The sequence below is a fragment of the Catharus ustulatus genome, chromosome 3 (assembly GCF_009819885.2).
Source record: "Catharus ustulatus isolate bCatUst1 chromosome 3, bCatUst1.pri.v2, whole genome shotgun sequence".
NCBI lineage: Eukaryota > Metazoa > Chordata > Aves > Passeriformes > Turdidae > Catharus > Catharus ustulatus.
Window position 1 is genome coordinate 113,982,998 of NC_046223.1, and position 20,672 is coordinate 114,003,669.

The 20,672-nt window shown below is 41.9% G+C and overlaps 1 protein-coding gene across 2 annotated transcripts in view; it reads left to right on the forward strand.

Annotated features, from left to right (window-relative positions):
* Positions 1 to 20,672, forward strand: part of RCAN2 (regulator of calcineurin 2) — an 80,541-nt gene that overhangs the window by 54,099 nt on the left and 5,770 nt on the right. For both annotated transcript variants that reach the window (XM_033054657.2, XM_033054658.2), the window contains 2 exons: positions 13,125 to 13,298; positions 15,955 to 16,126. In XM_033054657.2, coding sequence (XP_032910548.1) covers positions 13,125 to 13,298; positions 15,955 to 16,126 — 346 coding nt within the window. The remainder of the gene's footprint in view (positions 1 to 13,124; positions 13,299 to 15,954; positions 16,127 to 20,672) is intronic.

Sequence of the window (20,672 nt, forward strand, 5' to 3'; positions counted from 1 at the left end):
TTGGTCTGGATCTGTGGACAGCACTTTCAGTTTCATAATCCCAGTCCAGTATCTTTTTAATATCGTGCTGTTACTGATGTATTTTTCACATCAGGAAATGAAAATAATTTTGATGAAGAGCAGTGCTAGTTTTAGCTCTAAGATAGGATTAGTCTACTTTCCAATTCTTGTTTCTAAACAGAATTCGTGCCAACTGGAAATTTTCCAGTTGGTTGAAAAATGACATGGGAGCAGTTTGGTCAGGAATATTTGCTTTTTCACCCTGGGGTTCCTTCCATCTGCCTAATAAAACAATTAGATCACTGTAAGACTGAAATTCCTTGTGTCCTGTCTGGAAGTGGATGGTACTAGTGGCTGTCAACTCAGATGGAAACCTCTGCTTCTTTTTCTGCCCCTCTGTACCAGTACAGAACCTGTATCTGTCATCTCAGCCTTTTTGGGTGCTGGAATCTGCTGACTATATCCACACAAATCCTCTTTCCTGGGCTGCACAAGCCCAGTTTTCTGATGTGTGCTAAATTCTTGATGTCATGAGGTATTAGAACACTATAAAGTTCTAGGGGCTAATTAAGCATTGTGGTGTATACTGGAAATTAAAATATGCTGTTGAAATATTTTTAATATACAGGTAAACCTATTAAAATATAGGTAAATCTATTGTGTGGTGTTCCTTTGGTATTTCAGCATCTGTGCAGTTTCATATCCTGGTGTCCTCTAAAGACTGGGACCTCTTATGGGGAAGAAAACAACCTTTCCAAGTGTAAAAATATTTCAAGCACTTTTTTTTTCCCCTGTGAAGTTTATTCAAACTGGAAAGCATCTTCAGATTTCTGGTAGGTCAGTGCTGAACTGGGGGTTCCAGTGACAATCTAGAAGCAGCATGGAGGGAAGAGTGTACCATCTCTGTTTATGCAGATGCTTTCCAGCCCTTTCCTGCCATCATCTGCAAAATCAAATTCACAGTAAAACTTTTCAGACTGATAACAGCATTAAGAGGAATTATACCCAGCAGATAATAACTCATTTGAGCCTCCTCTGAGAGCACCAAATCAGTAAATGGGGGAGAATGAGAAACTCAGTGTCTTTTATAACTCTTTCAAAGCAATGTATGAACATAAACATTTTAGTCTGGAAGTTCTGTTGTTTGAAGTTAGGAAAAACAGAGGAACAGACTTTTACCTGTAGTTATTTTCCTTTTTTGAACTGAAATATATATATATTTACACTGATGTCTTTACATTTTAGCACAACTCCTGTTTTGGGGGAAGTCTATATTCTATGTAATACAATTTTTAAAAAGAAAAAAAAATCTGTTCAAATAAATGCATCAAGTGCAATTGTTCTCTTATAAACAATTAGTGAAGGAAGGACTACAAGGAGCAAATTAGGTTGAAAAGAAAGTACTCATAAAGAATTGATGATGAACATGGATTTTCACTGACAAGCTACAGAAGGAGATGAGCTCCATTCCTCTGAGCATGTGGCCTCCTCTGGCCCTGCTCCATCAGGTCCATGTCCTTTTTGCAGTGGGGTCCAATGCTGGGTGCAGTAGAGGGGCAAAATCCCCTCCCTCACCTCCTGCAGTCATTGGTTTTGGTCCAGACAAAGATATGCATGATATATATCAATGTGATATCAATATCCCCCAATTTGTCACATTTGTAAACAGGAGATTTCCTTCTCTTCCAGCCCAGTGATGATTTTTTCTTTAGTTTTTACCACTTCCTTACATGTTTATCTCTGATACTTTTGTTTATGCCATTAATTCTAAAACACCATTTACTTGTTGATGTAGGTTTGCTAAAGACTCCACTCAGCCACTTGACTGGAGGCAAAGTATTCCCATCCTTGGTTTATCTTCATTGTACAAAGAGCCTCCAGTCTCAGAGGCTGCATCTCCTAGGAGCTGCTCAGATGTACAGACAACAGACCTGCTCGAGTAATTTGCAAATGAAGTGTAAGACGGGGAATGACAGATGGTTGGGACAGACTGGGAAGAGCAAGGAACAGTCAAACAGCACAAGCAGAGCGTTAGACAGCGGTCACAGTGCTGCTGGTTGTGATGGGGGGTCACTGACTGGGGGCTGCCAAGGAAGTGGAGAGAGGATGATGATGAGAGGATGTGCATTGGTGGGTCAGGAGTTTCCCTTGTACCTTTTATCATTAGTTAAGTAACATTTATGGAGCTGCATGATATTACATTCTATTCTGCTCTCCTACTTGTTTTATATTTTGCTTCATAGTCACTTTCAAAATTGTCAGTGTCCTTTCCAAATCCAGACAAGTTGAAGCTATATTTTTAGTCCTCTTCGTGCAATTTGCAGTGTTAGAGGAGAGGAGAAAGCATTCCCCATGATGATGAGAACAGCTGAAATGCTATAAATGTTGATCACTGTAGGCAAAACAGTAAATCAGGAACGGGCAATGCAAGCATTTTATTTGTTTAAACTGTCCCATGGCTTGTTCTTGTTTATTTTTCTGGTTTAACTGGGTTGACAGTGTCAGGCAATAAGTAGCGTGCATTTTATGGTTGTTTTACAACGTTGCATCTCCAAGGGTATAAATAAGACACAGTTTCTCAGCTCTTGGTGTTGCCTCTGTTGTAGTTCATTCTTGCCTTTAGCATTTTGCACACTGACGTCCTGATTCTGCACCACAGCAACAGATGTGTCCCCTGACACTTCCACAGCCTCAGTAACAGATTTTTAAGAGGCTGAGGTTCCTATACTCCAATGGGGGATTGTGTAGAAGTGAACTGATTCAGAATGGGTGACAGAAACTCTGGTTCTACCCCCATGGTTTCCCCTGAGCCTGTGGTTTCCCAGTCTGACTGTCCTGGCCTCAGTGTCACCACACGAACAGGACAGTGGGGTGGCCTCAGAAGGCTTGAGGAGATGAAATTGTAGTTGTCAAAGATCAATGAAAAATACTGTCATGATAAGATGGATATTAAGCTTTTCTTACAGTATCAAAGTTTATACAGTTAATAGGAAGAAATTCTTTGATGTTGAGGGTTGTGAGGCCCCGGCACAGGTTGCCCAGAGAACCTGTGGGGCTGCCCCATCCCTGGAAGTGTCCAAGGTCAGGTGGGACAGGGTTTGGAGCAGCCTGGGGTAGTGGAAGGTGTTCCTGTCCATGGCAGGGGTTTGGAACTAGGTGAGCTTTAAGGTCCCTTCCAAACCAAATCATTCTGTAGTTCTATGAATTTGAATAATTTTCATGCTTCTCATAATAAATAATTTCAGTCCTAGTTTTGTGCACATGTTTGACTATGAGTCCCTTATAGATTATTGTCTTTATCACTTCAGTTTGGTTGTGAAGTTGTTTCTTTTTTGCTTCTCCTGCAGTGCCAGCTAACTATTTTTATGAGAGATAAGGGCTTGTGTCTGCATTAGCATTTTGAGTCTAAGCTGAGCATTCTCATGAGGCAGCTTTCCTGTTGCTCTTCATTAACTGTGCTTTTTGTTGACATCTCAGAGCAGTTCATGAACTGGATGCCTTTCAGATGAAATTCATATAGGAGATGCACTCTAGTAATGTGCCTGATATGTTCCAACTGCTAATGGCCATTCAGTCCATGGCACCTGATCAGAAAGTCCTCAGCATCAACTGTTTTGCTGCAGAGATCTGCTCTTGGAACATTCCTTATTAACAGAAATGTAGCAGCTTTTGGTAAAAACTAATTAAGGTTGTTTTTCTTCCTTATTTTGTGTGCTAAATTAAGATAATAAGAACTTCAGAAACATATACACAATAATTTGTTCCTTTTGCTACCAATTAATTGTTGGGCTTAACAACAGGAACAAGACAAAAGTGATTGCTGGTATTGAACATTCTTAAATCCAATGCAGATGAGCCCCTTGGAGTTCACTGCACACATTATCTACTCAGTTATTGTTTGAAATCTTAAAGCAAACAGAAATAGGCTGTTTTTTCAGGACAGTCTGAATGTTTTCTTTGTAAGTTTGTTCTTAGCATTATTTTTACCATTTTCAAGCCAAAATGTAAGGCTACTATTTGGGCAAAAAAATGCATTAAATCTTCCATAAACCTGTTCAGGTTTTGATTTTTTTTTTTTTTCACTGCAAAATACAATACAAAAGAGGAAAAAATAAAAAGACAACTATTATGTGATGTTGCACAATAATGGTAGCCAGCACTGGAATCAAATGTAGCTTTTCAGGGAACAAAGGATGACGTCTCTACAGAACAATCCCCAGCACTGGGGTTGAAACTAATGGATCTGGTCATAGAATGTGCACTTTGCCAGCTGGTTTGAAAGAGCACTTCCAGCATTTCAGGGAGCTCATACAGCATCTGGAACTGGAGTACTTCAGATATGGTGTGCTCAGAAAAGCTGTGGCTGATGATACAGTAAAATAACAGTGCTCCTATAAAGAAGAAATGTAAAGTGTGGATTTTTCTTTTAGCTCAATCGGTGGGTGTGAAATTGAATTGAGAACTCTCCAAACTATATTAAATCAGCCCCTTGGCATTGCCACAGGAACAATTTATTTCATCTTGAAGGAGCCTTTGGTTTCCAGATCAGTGGAGCTAAGCAGGAGGAATGTGCGTCACATTGAGGTAAACAGGGATGTGAGCTGGTTAAAAACAGAAAAGGCAACGCAGCAAAATTCTGTGCCCCTGACATTTGTCAGCCTTCTTCCGAAATGTGAATGCATTTCCATTAAGCTGTGGGGCAGATATTATCTCTGTACCTTTTGTTGTGCTGATGAGCTGGAAGACTGAAGGTAAATTTATTTGGTTCAGATTTTTCAAGAGGGACATCTGTGTTGTTCTGTTCACCGGGATGTTTGCAGTGCTGTGCTGGGCACGTAGTGCAGGAGGGCTGGTGAGGGATGGATGCCTCTTCCTGCCTTAGTCCCAGCACGAGGTGGGACCAGCAAACTTCTCCCAGCTCCTGACTTATTTTTGCCATCAGGGTTCTTTGAGAGATGATGAGTTACAAATGTCTTTACAACATTGTGTAATGTCTGTTACGCTTTCTCAAAGTCCCTCTCTGGGACAATATTTCATTTCAGTAATCAGTAATCAAGTATTTTGGCACAATGTGGAGGGCAGAACACCCAATGCGCTCTTCAGGATTTAAAAGTTCAATGCAGATGCCTCTGAACAGCCCCAGTGTGTAAGGATAGGACAGCAGGATGTGTGAGCCACGTAGCAGGGCTGTTTTGTGGCCAGTGTGCTCCTGTGTAGGGTTGGCTCGCTGCAAATTGCAAAGCAACGAGGCCATTGGGCATCACTTCTGGAATACAAACTCTGCATTCTTTTAGTAAAGCTTAAAGATGTATTAGGCTTCCCTTTACCAGGATTGCAGTAGTGCAAGCAAATCAATCTTAATTTTGCTGGAGAGAGCAAGATTTAATGCATTTTGTAACACCCCCCCATCTTGAAATCCAGCCTTAAAATTCTTTTTGGCTTTACTGTTTTATTTCATCTCTGGTTCAGTATTTATCTGACCTTCACCTCTTGAAAACAAGAGAAAGCCAATCATGGAACGACAAACTGAATGGACTGGAGTGGCAAACTGAGTTGGTTTGTTCATGTACTGAGAGAATTGTTCCATTTTGGAAGATGCTAATTACTGCCATGTTTAATCTAAATAAACCCAAGCTCCTTCCAGCCCTATTTCAATGCTGTAATATAACTTAAAGAAGAGATGTGCAGGGCTTTGCACTGAGGTCCAAGGTGAGGAACACAGTTCTAGACAATACAGTAACCAGATGGTCATTGCAGAGTACTTTGTGATTACCTGACAAAATACCCACTGTTCCCTGGTTCACCCCCTTTCACAATGGCTCACATGTAGAAATGTCCTTTTAAAATGTACCCTGGTGAATCACAGGTGGAAAGAAACATTTTTCCATTGCTGTTGCCAGCTGTGGGATTAGATGAGGGATTCCCTTTGGTAACAGAAGAAACTTTCTGCAAACCAACATTCAGACAATAATATTCAGTGTGAATATTTTATTCAAATAATACCCTCCCCCTTGTAAGGAGGGAATAGGAAAATCCCACACTCTCAGCTAAAGGTACCTACAGTGAAAGGTGAAATAAAAAGCTACAACCTGGAGACCTTTTCCTTAAGGGGATCTCTAAATGGTAAATTTGTATTTTATTCTCCTGCCATTATATAAAGGCAGCAGGACAAGCCCATTGGAATTCTCTATTTATCATCACTGATTTAAAATATTTCCCCTATTTACAGCGCTCCTGGAATTTAACTGAGAATCAATAGTGGTTTTTCATAAGCACTACCAGGATTTCTCAATTAGTTTCATCTTTTTAGAAGCAGAGAATTTGATCATTGAAGAGGCTGTTGCTTACACTGGCTGCTTGTGGGAGTTCTTGCTTTTAAGGAATTTTCACATGTGAGTTGTAGCAATCTGCTTGCTTGTTTTGTGTGGCTTATTAAATAATTGTTAAAAGCAGTTCAGGTGAATCCAGTTATTTTAAATTTTCATTAGACAAATCAGGATTCTTTTTTCCCCCCTCTCGTCTTTCCTCTCATTTTCTCTTTGAGAACCGCAGAAATGCTTAGTGCTCTTCTATCAGCTTTCCTTCTTACCCTTTTCATCAAAGAAATTAGGCTTTTTTCTATTTCTGGACCAGTGACATTTTGATATGTTATAAGCCTAGTGCTAAATAACTGCCTCAGTTTAAGACTAAATCTTTTAACAGGCAGTCTTTGTTTAATATCAACACTGTTGGTTATTTTTATTCTGCTAATCTCTTTCCCTTCACATTGTTTATTGATTTTCTGACACACACATGCAGCAGGGAACACCTCATGCTTTGGGTTCTGTTTCCCAAGGCAAGATCCTAGAATCCCAGAACAGTTTCACCTGGAAGGGACTGTCTCATTCCAGCCCCTGCCATGGGCAGGGAGACCTTCCACTACACCAGGCTGTTCAGGTCCCTGTCCAGCCTGGCCTTGAACACTTCCAGGGATTGTTATGATCTGCCTTTACCTCCTGTGACAGGTTCACAGCTTCTCTGATCATCCTTGCAGTCTTTTGTTGCTCTTCCATCTTGCCTCCATCTCCCTTAATCATGGATGAGAAGAGCCACATGGAATATCCAGGCTAGGTCATTACAATACCCTTCAATGGCAGTGACATCTCAATGCTGAAATCACTTCAGCTCATATTTTCTAGGCTTCTGTTTTAGTATTTTTGTTAAATGTGTGTCATCTTAGTGACTCCTTTATCCCTCTAGAAGGAACTGGTGTTCACATCCTCTTTGCTGTAAACAGGGAATTAATCTGTTTCTAGGTTGTTTTTGCTACAAGATTCTTCACTGCACAGCTTCTACAGTTTTACCAGATTCTTTTTTCTTCTGCCTCAAGAGAGCTTTGTAGGGTTGCAACCAGGATAGCTTGTCTGGAAACAGAATACATTCAGCTCTGAGGTAGGAGTTTATGTCTTACAGGGATATTTATATCCAGTACAGAACTAATTTCAGGAAAAAACTAATTTCATAATTGTGAATTATATCCCTTTCCCTATTGTGGTTAGTTCCTTGGAGTATCTTTTACATGAACGAACAGGAAAAATTAAAATAGGAAAAATGCTTTCTTTATTTGCTTGCAAAACTCTAGGAAAAACATTAGGCTAAAGTTCTAAATCACAGCCATCTCCTAAATCAGATGTGTAGCAGGGGTGATAATGAGTGTAAACACACTGAATAATGAAATGTAATTTGGGTTCCGAATTCTAGGGCTCTAATCCAAAGCTTGCTGATGTCTGTGGAAAGGCTTCCATTGGTTTGAATTAGGCCTTGGCTTTTGTCCTGAATGAACACAATACCAGTGGAGCTATTCATGAAAGAAATGTTTAGAAATAAATCACAGGAACTTGCTGTGTCAGAACCCAATTCACTTGCTAATTATGGCTGTCATGTTTTACAATGCTCATTGTGTCGATACTTTGTCATAGTCCCTCACATGAACTAACCAAATTCAATCTTAAAAAAATAATTTGCTGCCGCTGCTGTAATTGGAACATTGTTTCTGGATCATTGCTCTAATGTTTGAAACCTTCTTTAACTTCTAGACTAAACCTGTTTATGCCAACTGTTTCCACTTATTTTATGCCAATGTAGTCTTCTGGATTTACTCCATACAGTGTGTTTTGTTTGCTCTGAACAGTACTGGTAAATTACTGATGACTGTCCTATCTCCTCTCAGGCTTTGCTTTGTTTTGCTAAATTAGCCAAGCATTTTCATTTCTTATTTAGTAAGTTGTTAATTCATAGAATTAGAGAATGGTTAAAGATGGAAAAGGCCTTTAAGATAATTTAATTCAACCATTAACCCAGCTGTGATGACCATTAATCCGTGTCCCCAAGTGCCACATGCACCTGCCTTTTGAGTACTCCCAGGGATGGTGAGTACCAATTGCCTGGACAGTCTGTTCCAGTGACTGTCAACCCTTTCAATGAAGGAATTGTTCCTAAAGTCCAGCCTAAACCTCCCATGGCTCAGCTTGAGGCCACATCCCCTTGTCCTGTCCCTTGTTCCCTGGGAGCAGAGCCTGACCCCACCTGGCTGTCCCCTCCTGTCAGGGGGTTGTGCAGAGCCAGAAGGTTCCCCCTGAGCCTCCTTTTCTCCAGGCTCAGTCCCTCCAGCTCCCTCAGCCTCTCCTCATCACACCTGTGCTCCAGACCCTTGTCCAGCTCTGTTGTCCTGTAGACTCATTCCAGCACCTCCCTGTAACCTTTAGCTGGATCTATTCCCATTAATCTGCTTAGGATACAGGCAACAACCCCTGCATTTTTAATGAGCTGCTATAGTGCTCTTTACAGTGCTGTTAATACTCTCCTTGCTTTACTGGAAATGCTTCTCCAAATACACTCAGCATCTTGTTTACCTCCCTATGGCTGCATTTCACTGATCCCTGATACTGTGTGACTTGCAGGATCTTGGTCCCAGATGAGCTCCCATTTAGTGCTAGAAATAGTTTTTATTCCAGGAGGGCATAAGTTTGCCCTTGTCCTCAGAGGCTTTGAGCTCCTGTCTGTCACTCCAGCTCTCAATTCTTCCTTGCATGTTGCTCTGTTTGTTCTCCACCGTGGCTGTCCTAAATGATAATCATCAAGCTGGAGTAATCAGCAACTTTAATTAGCATGGTCCTACTTTGTACTAATTTTGTTAATTTAGAAAACGAACAAAGAACGAAATTTGGAAACTGCTAGAGGCACTGAGTGATGGGAGCTGACAGAAGGTGACAGGAAAGAACTGGGGAAAGGTGCCCAGTGTTGGGCAAAGGAATAACGAGATGAAGAGAGGGCATGGGGCCCAGGAGGGACAAGTGAAGGCTGCTCACATTTTCCACAGCATTAATTGGGTCTCATTGAGACATACTTGGGATGGATGAAGACACTCCAAAATCCCAGAAATAAATGCATAACTCATGACTTTCTACATTTTGACTTTTTAAGAACAGCAACACTGCTGCTCAACTTTGGATGTTTCCTTTTTTTTCCCCACAAGCTTTCAAAGTGCTCTGAAAGTTCAAAGACTTACTTTCTAAAAGCATTTTAAAAGTACCAAATCCTAAAAGCACTTTAAAAGTCCCAAATTGAGAGGATTATGAGTCTTGAATAATTTATCCACAGAACTTGAAAGGGAAAGAATTTGCTTAGGTCTTTAAAATATATATGATAAATTTTCTTATAGATTGGAATGACTCTGAAAGACTTTTATCCAGATAAGTGCATTCAGCAGATATTAGAAGACACAGGCAATAGCAATTAAGGCATTAGGCGTTTCCTGGGAATTTATATCAAGCTGGGAGGAGTGGGGATGGCTCAAAATGCAGCTGAGGGCTATTAACTTCACTTGATGATTAATGACCTCTGCTGAGGTCATTATTATTATCAGCTGAAAATGTAGAAAAATCCAGATGTATGAATCTTTTTAATGGGAGTTGCAGTTTTAGTCAGTGCAGGGGAAGAGTTTCCCATTGTGGATAGACTGCCCTGTAATAATATCAAATAGAGGGCTTGATTTCCCTCCTCCCTGCAGCGTTTTCAGGAGTGTTAATCAAGGCTGGGTCTCTAAAGCTGTGCCAGTATCAAATTGAAAAGCAAGCAGAATAAAGTCCATAGTGCTTTAAAGTTCTCCCAGTGTGGCAATGGCATCCAGGACTTAATCAGCTTTTTTTACAGTTTTCCATCTATCCCTTTCAGTGCCTAATCAGAATGAGTCTCAGTGTAGTCTGGGAATGTGCCCACTCTTCTTGGACCCACTTTTGAAATCATGTCCTCCCTGATGCTGAGTTAGGTCCCTCACCAGGATCTGGGCTCTGGGCTGTGTTACAGAGAGGGCAATCACACAGCCCTGGCTGCTGCATCCAGACAGGGAGCAACTATTTATCAATAAACAGTCAGTTGAAACAGATACTTCCCAGTGTCCAGACAAGTCCATGCATGGTTCCTTCCACTCTTGGTGCAACTTTTTTTAGTATGATGAATGATTTCATAGTTGACTCATAGAGAAACTGAGAGCTACTACTGGGAAATGTTCACCTTGCTGCTAATTTTTGCCTTAAGAGGCTTCTGTTACAATATCTTGATCATCCTATATCTCACTTGACAATCTTAAATCTCTCACAGAATCATACAATAGTTTAGGTTGAAGACCTTTAGGATTAACTGTTAACCCAGCACTGCCAAGTCCCCCACTAATATGTATTTAAACTTATTTCATTTTAAAAATGTACTGAAGAAGTCTGAAGTAGGTAATAAAGACAACATGAAGACATAAGCTTTAGTTAGTAATTTTATTTTTTATTTGGTCTGTGTTTCTGAATGCTATGCGACTCCTACTTTATACAGATACTGGGCTCCTGTCCCTTTCTCTCTCTTCCCCCAGCTCTTTTTCCCTGGCCATTATGAAGGTTGTAGCATCAAAATTCCAATCAGGACAGGACTGAGATGAGTGCTGCTTTTGGCTGACCTTTATGCAAATGCCACTGAGTGTAGGCTTCTGCTCAGGAAAATATAATTTTTTCAAAAATATAAGCAAAGCAGATAAAAAGCGTAACTGAGGTGTGAAATGTAACAATTTGGACATTGGGTGGTAAGGCTGGACCTGCTTGTACAAACCTGTGCACTTCACACTGTTTTGGGGATTGCTGCATGCCTTTAGTCACCCTCTGCCAAACCACTGAGCTCTTGCCTCCCTTTTTTCTTTCTTTTTTCTTTTTTCATTCCGCCAAAGTATCTCCTGCGGTGAGAGGAAGAGGTGAGTGAGGTCAGGCAGAATGAAATGAGAATCATGAAAGCTTAATAGACCATAGGGAGGTTCCTTTGAAAGGGTGCCAGCAGTGGAATATCAGTTATGGGGAGGAAGACCACAGAGTTGGCAGTGAATGAAAGGAGATCGGGCACATGTGCTGTGCTGTCACAGGCCTGGCCTTGGGACTGGGCTGTTTCCCTATTAACTCCATAACAAATGTCTCACTCTGACTGTAGCTACTCCCACTGTGCTGTTAGTGCTCCCTGATGCAGTGCATTGTGCTTCAGGATGCATTTTTCTGAGAAGTTCTAAATTCTTTGTTTTGCTTGTAAGCTCAATAGACAAGAACTGAAGTATTGATGAGATTACATAAATTGCATTTTCTTTTTTATCTTTTGTAGTCTCTACCAGTTACACGCTATAAGATAAAATAAATTGTTTTCCTGGATGAGAAGCAAAGAAGTCATATTTTAAAACATGTAAAAATGTGAGGACTCGGAGAGATAGCAAAGCAAACAGAATCCTGAAATGGTTTGAATTGAAAAGAACCTTAAAGATCATCTCATTCCAATTCCCCTCCATGGGCAGGGAAACCTTTCACTAGACCAGGTTACTCAAAGCCCTGTCCAACCTGGCCTTGAACATTTCCAGGATGGGGCATCCACATCAGGTTATTGTCAATATACATTAGGTTGTTATACAAAAAAATATTGTATAATATGTTATAAGGAAATTATACAAATCCCTGACATAAGAACCCTCAGTATATATGAAATGGTGTGGCAAATCATCTTACCAGTGGTTTTTTTTTTCAGAATAAAGCACTCCTAAAAGTAGGGACTTTGGTCTGGCTGATTCTCCATCTTATAAAACTTCAAGTCTTGATTGCAGCAGTTAAAATGCTCAGATTTGATGTGTGACTCACTGGATGGCAGTCTGAAAGCTGAGTAAACATGAAGGCTGGACTAAATAATAACTGCCCCCTTTCAGCCTTGGCATTTTATGAATCAATGCTTGCGTGAATGAAAAGATCTGTACAAGTGTCAGAATTGATTTAAAGACTTTGGATTTATTTGATGGTGTGGAACTTAGTCCTCTGTGTGCTCACAGCCTGCAGGAAAATCACAGAGTCTGAGCCTCCAAGGCTGCTAAAGTGCCTTGAATTTCTGTTCATCTCTAAGTCCACAGATGTGGTAAACTTCAGATCTTCCTTTTACAGTGTTAAAATACCCCTATTTTTGTCATGAGCTTTTGATTGTGTTTCTACAGCTAAACATTTTGAAGCCTGAAATTTGTCCTTGGGACACATAACTGTTTTCAGTTGTCCAATTTGTTTACAGGTGCTGCAGGTCTTCTAAAAGAACAAGTGTTTATTCTCTTAAGTATTTAAATGATAAAACATCCAGAAAAACATTTAATGCAATACAGAATGACCTTGCAGTGCTGCTGTGGGTGTACACCTCAGCTGCAGCCTTTGTCTGCTGACTGCACTGTAATTCAGCACAATGGTTGCCTCTGTGCAGATGAGCCCACTGTTGTCTGGTGTTTTCAGTCCTGTGCCCTTTCAGCTTCATTTTGTAGGTCACTGTCATAGGTTTGCTCAACTTTTATGAGAAGTTTAGTAGCCTCTGGGTTCTCAATTTGAAGACTTCTTTCCTTAAACCTTGTGCAGAGTTCAGCTCTACCAGACCACTGCTTTCCTTAATTTCTTTTCACAGAGCCTTTATTTGTCTATGGACACTTGTCCATAGGTTGAAACCTCCTGCTTAAACAGTTGTCAAGTTTCAGATTGTTGTTTGACTCAGACTCATGTGACAGAGCATGAAGTTAATCTTCAGCATTATTTCTTTTTCCTTTGCAGGAGAAATTTGAAGGTTTGTTCCGTGCCTATGATGACTGCGTGACATTTCAGCTGTTCAAAAGCTTCAGGCGTGTGCGGATAAATTTTAGCAGTCCCAAATCAGCTGCTCGTGCCAGAATAGAGCTGCATGAAACACAGTTCAGAGGGAAGAAGTTAAAGTTGTATTTTGCACAGGTAATGAAATCTGGAATCTACTTCTGTGTCACTGCACAATATTTCTATAAAAGCTATGCACTAATACTGAATAGAAGTAATAAAGGGTTCTCCCATGCCAAATCTCCCTGATAGAAGATTACTTAAACCTCCTTGTGTTGACTGAGTTGTTTTCTGCCCTGAGGGTCTGCAATAAATTTAAAGACCACTTAGGACTAAAGTTGCTCATTCAACACACAGAATTATGTATCTCAGAGGTGATTTACAACGCTGGGTGTTGTCTGTGGGTGACTCTCTTAACTAACCATAAGGAAGTGCTAATGTAAAGAATCCAAGTGAATAAAAAAGGTGGGACTGGATTACATATTTGGCTGCTACCCTGAGCCACAGTCAGGCTTCCTCCTGCCTTTTTGGCTTTTCCTTACTGAATACATGAATTATAAATACTGAATTCTCTAAAAGGAATTTATTGAGTCCAAGTCAAAGGAAGAAGGTAGGGGAAGAAAAACACTCCCAGCTTGGGGCTGTAGGTGATTATGTCCATCTGTTGGAACTGTCAGGTGGGGGTTCAGTTCTCCTTGGCCAAGGGAGAGAGAATGTAGATCTCCCACAGCAGCCTGGGCCCCAGCCAGGATAGAGAAAGTTGAGGGAGATTGAGAACTGAACCACCATGTCTTCTGAGTGCAGTTTAATAAACTGATGTGGTCACTGTGGCTTGTGAGATACCCACTAGTGTGTGTAAGCAATGTAGGTGTGCTTTGAGCTGCCAGGTTGGCTCTTCAGAAGTCTGAGGATAAGGGCTGGCTCACTTGAAGGCAGCAAGCAAACCCATAATGTTAAATTATGAGCCTCTTCATCCTGATAAGAATAGGAGCTGTTTTGAGCCCAGGCAGGAGCAGAATTGCAGGAAAATGGGAAGCTACAGCTGTGAAAAAAACAATGTGCTTAACGAGTTAGATGAGCTCAGAAGATCTTACAGCTGGATTTAGGTGTTAAAAATCTGCCTCAGTCCCATTTTCTATGCCCTGATCTCCTAAATCTGGCTCTGAATTTTTTTCTGAAAGGTTTCAAAACCTTCAGTTAAGCAGATCTGAGAATGGTTTCATTCTAACTGTACATTCAAGAGGCTAATTGAAAACCTAGGATAACAAGAAAAAGAAAAATGTGCACAATAGTGATTAGTCTCCCTATCTAAGCTGATTTCCTGCAGAACCATTCTGGTACCTGCACTGTGCTCTCCATAGTCTTACAAGAGGTTATTAGTTGTGTTCAGGGGATGCAGATGTGGAAGCAGCAGTGTCTGGAGCAGTCTGGCCTCAGCCAGGCTGAATAACCACTTCCAGATCTACAAGTTCTGGGGAACATGGAGTTGAGAGATTCAGACTGGCTCTTTGCAAACCCCATTCTGGTACAGGGTGCCATCCCAGGACCCTGGCATGTTTGCTGTCATGGAAATAGAGTTTATTGCTTCTGTGCTCGAGCTGGTTGTAACATTGCTCAGGTATGGCTGGACTGCAATACATTTATGTCAAGGCTTCTTTAACATACTAGAAAAGAGCAGGAATTAAAGTAGATAGTTTAAGATGGAAATAAAATAAGGACACTTGGTTGAAAATTACTGAGGAGCATCATAAATTCCTTTTTCACCTCAACTAAAGACATAAAATCTGTATAAACCTTTCTGAAGTTATTTACAAGGCCTTGGTGCAGGAGTTACTTGTGTAATCTCACTTTTTATTTAGGCATTTGGATCAGATCTCAGCAGTACCTTTACAGCCTCAAAAATCTCTGAACCAGCAGCTGTGGCTACCAAAGCTTTGCATTTATCCTGAGAGAATGTACACAAGAGACACAGACAGTGTAGCTTTGCTGATGTCACAGCCCTACACTGTGCCTTTACTGCAGAGGCACCATCTGTAAGGCTGAGACAAAATTCATCTCCAGGCCTTCTCTTCTGAGACTGACGCTGACACCCTGCCTGGGTGGCATTTGGGATGAGAAGGGTATGATTTGAGCAGTCATTCCATTTAGCCATCCTGTGGGGATGAAAAGCTGGACACAAGCTGGCAATGTGCCCTGGCACCCCAAATATCCTGGGCTCATCACCCACAGTGTGACCTGCAGGCCGAGGGACATGATTGCTCTGGTGAGATCCACCTGGGGTCCTGTGTCCAGCACTGGGGTCCCAGCCTCAGGAAAGGCTGCACCCGTTGGAGTGAGGCCAGAGGAAGTCACAAAGGTGCTCAAAGAGCTGGAGCCCCTCTGCTGTGGAGACTGGCTGAGAACTGAGGTGTTCAGCCTGGGGAAGAGAAGGCTCCAAGGAAACCTCACTGTGGCTTTTCAGTACTTAAAAGGGACTTACAAGAAAGACGGGAATGGACCTTTTAGCAGGGCCTGTTGCAATAGGACAAGGAGTAAATAGTTTTAAACTAAAAGAAGGTTGTTTTAGGCTGGATGTAAAGGACAAATCTTTTACAGTAGGAGTGATGAAACACTGGCACAGGTTGCCCAGAGGAGTTGTGGATGCCCCCATCCCTGGAGATACTCAAGGCCAGGCTGGATGGGGCTGTGAGCATGGCAGGAGGGTTGGAGGAGATGACCTTGAAAGGTCCCTTCCAACCCAAACCCTTCTGTGTTTCTATCCTGTACTGAACAGTGTCTTTGTTATGCTTTAAAGATTCAGACCTCTGAGACAGATGGAGACAAGCTTCATTTGGCACCACCACAGCCTGCAAAACAGTTTCTCATCTCGCCTCCAGCCTCCCCACCTGTAGGGTGGCAACCAATAGATGATGCAACACCTGTCATCAACTACGACCTCCTTTACGCAGTTTCTAAGCTTGGGCCAGGTAAGCTTGTGGTCCTTGGGTGAAAAAGGTGTCAGGAAAAGCAGACAAGAAATACCAGTGTAGATAGTAACTGTAAGGGGAGTTGGCACAGAGCTGGAAATTGCATTAAAATTTGGATTTCAGTTGATGGATGTCACCTGGTTCTTTCCTTCAGAACGAATTTTGCCATGTGTAGGCACAGAATTGTGTGTTATCTGCAGCTTGAGGGAGTTGATCAAAGCTTTGCTTACACCATTTATTGTGCTGAGGTTTGTGCCTAGATGAGACAGCTGATGGTTTAGGTGAGGACTGGACAAATGTTTGGCAATGGATGTGAGGAGTTTTTGCTGTACACGACATCTGCTCAGTACTGCATTCCAAGGTGCAGATTTCTCACTTGAAACACTGCACCTCCACTGGAGTGGAGAATCTCTCACGTTGTTTGTGGAGAGAGAGCTGCTGTTCCCCAGTCCCAGTGGGATTGCTCTGTTAGGAATGCTCATTTCCTGCTGAAAACTATGCAGGAGGAATGGAGTAAGTTGTAGCCTCCGTTAGCACAGGATAAATGTTAATGGATAATGCATCCAGGCTTTCTTCTGTTTTCCCATTTTCAGCTAATGCCAGGAATTGGAGCTAGCTGGGATTTTCAAGCAATGCTTTCCCTTGGAAAATGCTCGTCTGATGACCCCAAAACTTTACATAGGAGAGGGTTATTTATGATTTAATTAAGTCATCTTTACAAATAATTTTCTTTCAAAGCTGTTAAAGCATCCTGTTTTAGAACTTTCAAAATGAGAAAGGTTCCAGTTTCAGGTCTAAGCAGTATCATTTACAGATTAATCTAATTTACATTCATAAGCCACAAGGAAAAAATAGCCTATTAAATTATCTTCATACCGAAATAAAACATTTCAGATCCAATCTAATAACAATTGTGGGGGTGAGCTCATGAAAATTTAGCAGTTTATTTTTGAAATTCTTGTGGGATGAGAGAATTGTTTTCTCCCCAGCTGTACTGGGAATGCTGCTTGCTTGCTCTGAGAACAGCTTCCAGTTGCAGACATCTTATCACTGGGGCTTTTGTGCAACTGCACCAAAGGAACTCAGAGCTGAAGTGCATGGGGTGGGGGAAGATGTTTCATGATTCACAGAGTTTGCAGGATTATCTCTTATCTTTTTCACATGGGATCTCTTACAAGAGGAAAATATATATCAGGAATTTCCTATGATTTGTTCCCCTTCAGCAGGAAAGCCCATAGAAAAAGGCAGTCAGGTGGAAGACTTCATACAGTATTGCATATTATTATTTCCAGGAATGATACTTTGCTTCTAAAATGCTGAATAAAAGAAAAACCAAAACCCTCCTTTTTTTCCCCTTTGATGCAGCAGTGTTATAAATGGAAACATGTAAACGAATTCCCGAGCTGGCTGGGTAATAAATCAATTCCTGTTCTGGAGCAGTGGAATGTGAAATATCACTCATTGTCCCACACTCCGGGACAGCTCTGCGTGAAGGTCAAATTCACCCGGATTTAAGGAGCCTGCAGGGAGCAATATGAAAAGCCATTGTGTGCTCTCTTCTTTCTATTTTTAGCACTTGTTAGAGGGATCAATTTTAGTTAACTGCAGCGGTGGTTTAAAATAGTGTTGCTGTTCTCAGTTGTGCATTTACTATGTTTAGAATTTCATTGAAAAACAAATCCCACTCACACTCATTTCTCAGTATTGCAGCAGTAAAACACTGCTGGACATCAAACAGCATTGGTAGCCTCAGAGAAGAGATTTTTTTCACTCAAAAACACAATTTTAAAATGTAACTATGGCTTATCAGCTGTCAAAAAATACTCACTTGGCACAGTTGTTTACAGAGCTGAGAATGTTAGAATCTGACTTCCATGTCTTTAACTTGAGAGGAATCTTTGCTATATTAAGTAGAGTGATTTGGTAAAATAAACATCTGAGGACCAGAAGACTGATTAGCACTTCTAAATAGTGAACAGTGCCTTTGTATGCCCTCAGCATAAGATGAGTTTTATTGTCCTCCTTCACTGGAAATGCAAGATGTACCACTTGGACACAGACCCATGCTCCTTTCCCATTCCCTGAGTCCAAGTCATCTCCTGTCACAGTGCAGTGCCATAATCATCACAGCCACAAAATTAGAGACCAAAACTGTCCCTGGGACAAAATGTTGGCAGATTTGCCCCAGAGTATAATGAATGTGCTGGAAGTGAGTTAGCAGATTTGGCATGTGCCAGCAGTTTTGGGACAGGTGTTTTAGCTGCAGCAGTGACAGGCTGGCATCTTGGAGATCTAATGGAACAGATTTCTTTCTGTGCTCAAAAGGAAGCTGGTTTTGGTCCCTTCACATGGAATTGAGATCAGTGAGGGTGCATTTACTCCTTAGGAAAAATCATGGCATATTTAATTAAGTTCCTGGATGACTGATGTATATTCTCACTTTCTGCAGAAGCAGAAATTAGGCTTTTAAATGAGGCATGAACAGAGTGCTGTAGATCAGAGCCAGCAACCATGACTGTGCCTGGTGCTGACCACCAGCTTACAATCTTTTCAATATATTGCAAATAAAGGAGTGCAGTTGTTAATCAGTTCTATGGAAAATACCTCCACTGTCAAGGCAACTTCCAGTAGTTTGATATGCTGATGAAGATGTGAATATATCAGGCCTGGACTAGAGAACAGTTTGGTAGGTTGCAAGCATGCCTGTAGGAAAAAGCTAGCTCCAGCTTAGGCCAGGTGAGGATACAACCTGGACTTGACGGCAAACAACCAAACAACCACCCCACCTTGCAAACATATTTTATATGAGAAACATTTGCAAAGTGGAGGGGAGAGGGAGTCTCCATTCCCAGGCTGTAACTACAGAAGAGCTGCTCCTCTCAAGGGACAGGCAGCTGTTTGCCATTTATTAGCACGGTGATTTTTGCAAACTGTCCTCTTGGCACTAGAATATGCCCTTTATTTTCTGGAAAGCAGTCCCTCCCTCTCCCTGTCCACTCCCCAATCTGCCTATATCTGCCATCCTCGCCCCCCTGTCTCTTTCTTCACAATTGCCCTGTACCCACTCATTCCTAACTCTGCACTCCAGAGTGCCTTTCCCCAGGATCCCAGGTGCCACCCTGACTTCTCCTTGCCAGCCTCACCCCCTGCTGCCTGCACTGTGGTTGCCCAGAGAAATTGCTTTTGATTCACAGACCACAGCTGGCCTGATGGGATCTGCACTGTACAATAACACCCAGCACAGGTCAGAGTGCTGAGTACTTCGCTTGCTCCATGCACTTGCTGGTGCAGTTCTGCACTCTGTCAGTGTCACTTGCCTCCACAGCTTTGGGCACTGTTGGAAAATCAGTGCAAGGCACTATCTCCAGCAGCCCAGAGACAAGTCTGCACCAGTTGCATTCCTCTCCATGTTACACAGTCCCTTATCAGCATTCCAGCAGGCTTTGCACCTCAGGCTACGCTCCAGGTCTTGTACAATACTTTTTTCACGTTATGAAAGCACCATTCTGAAGTGTCACACATGAAGGCTCTTGAGTCCACAGTGGTGGCTCTTGGGAGACAGAGGAGAGCTGGCAGCTGCCTGTGCCACTTGGCTGTTGGGTCTGGGCTGCATTTTTGTCTCTGAATTCAGAAGTAGCTGTTCCTGGCATGCTCTAGCTGGGCTTCTTGAGGAGGATGCAGAGCACCTGCCCCTGCTCTGCCCTGGGTTTGGCTCACCTTTACCCCAGGAAGGGGACAACAGATGAGAGCAGGACCCTGCCCAGGAGGTGCCATACAGAGGGATTTCAAACCATCTCACAAGACAGATTTTCTGTGCCCAAGTGTTTTCAAATTCTGGTGTTTGTCATCACTGATTCAAAGGAAATCCTAAATACTTCATATGACTCCCAGGGAAGATTAAAAGGGGATGGAGGGGCAAACAAATGGTGATAGATAAAACTTTGTATCTCTGTCCTTCCTGCTGTTCTGTGGCTGCTTTTGCCCTTCCCTTCTCTTACCAGGGGCAGGGTAAGGAGAGCTGCTGGATGGAGAAAATTTTTCCTCTGGTTGGGAGAGGGTGCCCACCTCCTATAACGTCAGTAATGGGCTTCCAGGGAGCAGCTCCCGCTTTGCTGTGGCAGATCTGTGCTGTAGAGGTGTTTTATGGAGATATTTTGTGGGATGGACTGTAGCTCTTCTCTCACAAACATGCACCCATAGAAAGGACCTCCTGTTATTTGCATCCTGTTAAGTGGAAGGTATTTTCATGATGCTAATGCCACATTTACATGGAATGGGCAGCTCTGAACTCATTAACCTTTGCTCATGAGTCTGAATTAGGGATGAGGTAGCTACACATTATCATTAGCATTTATTCATTATTCTTTATGTATATGAACATGGTCTTTGCTGGACAAAAGGGCCCTGTTAGACAGGAGCTGCAGCATCCACAAAAGGTCACAGAACTGACTCACAAAGGGATAGAAAATCCTACACCATTATTTTTAATTCTGAAATATCAGAAGTTGCTTCTGTGCTCATCTTTCTTGTGTCATCCAAGCTGTGG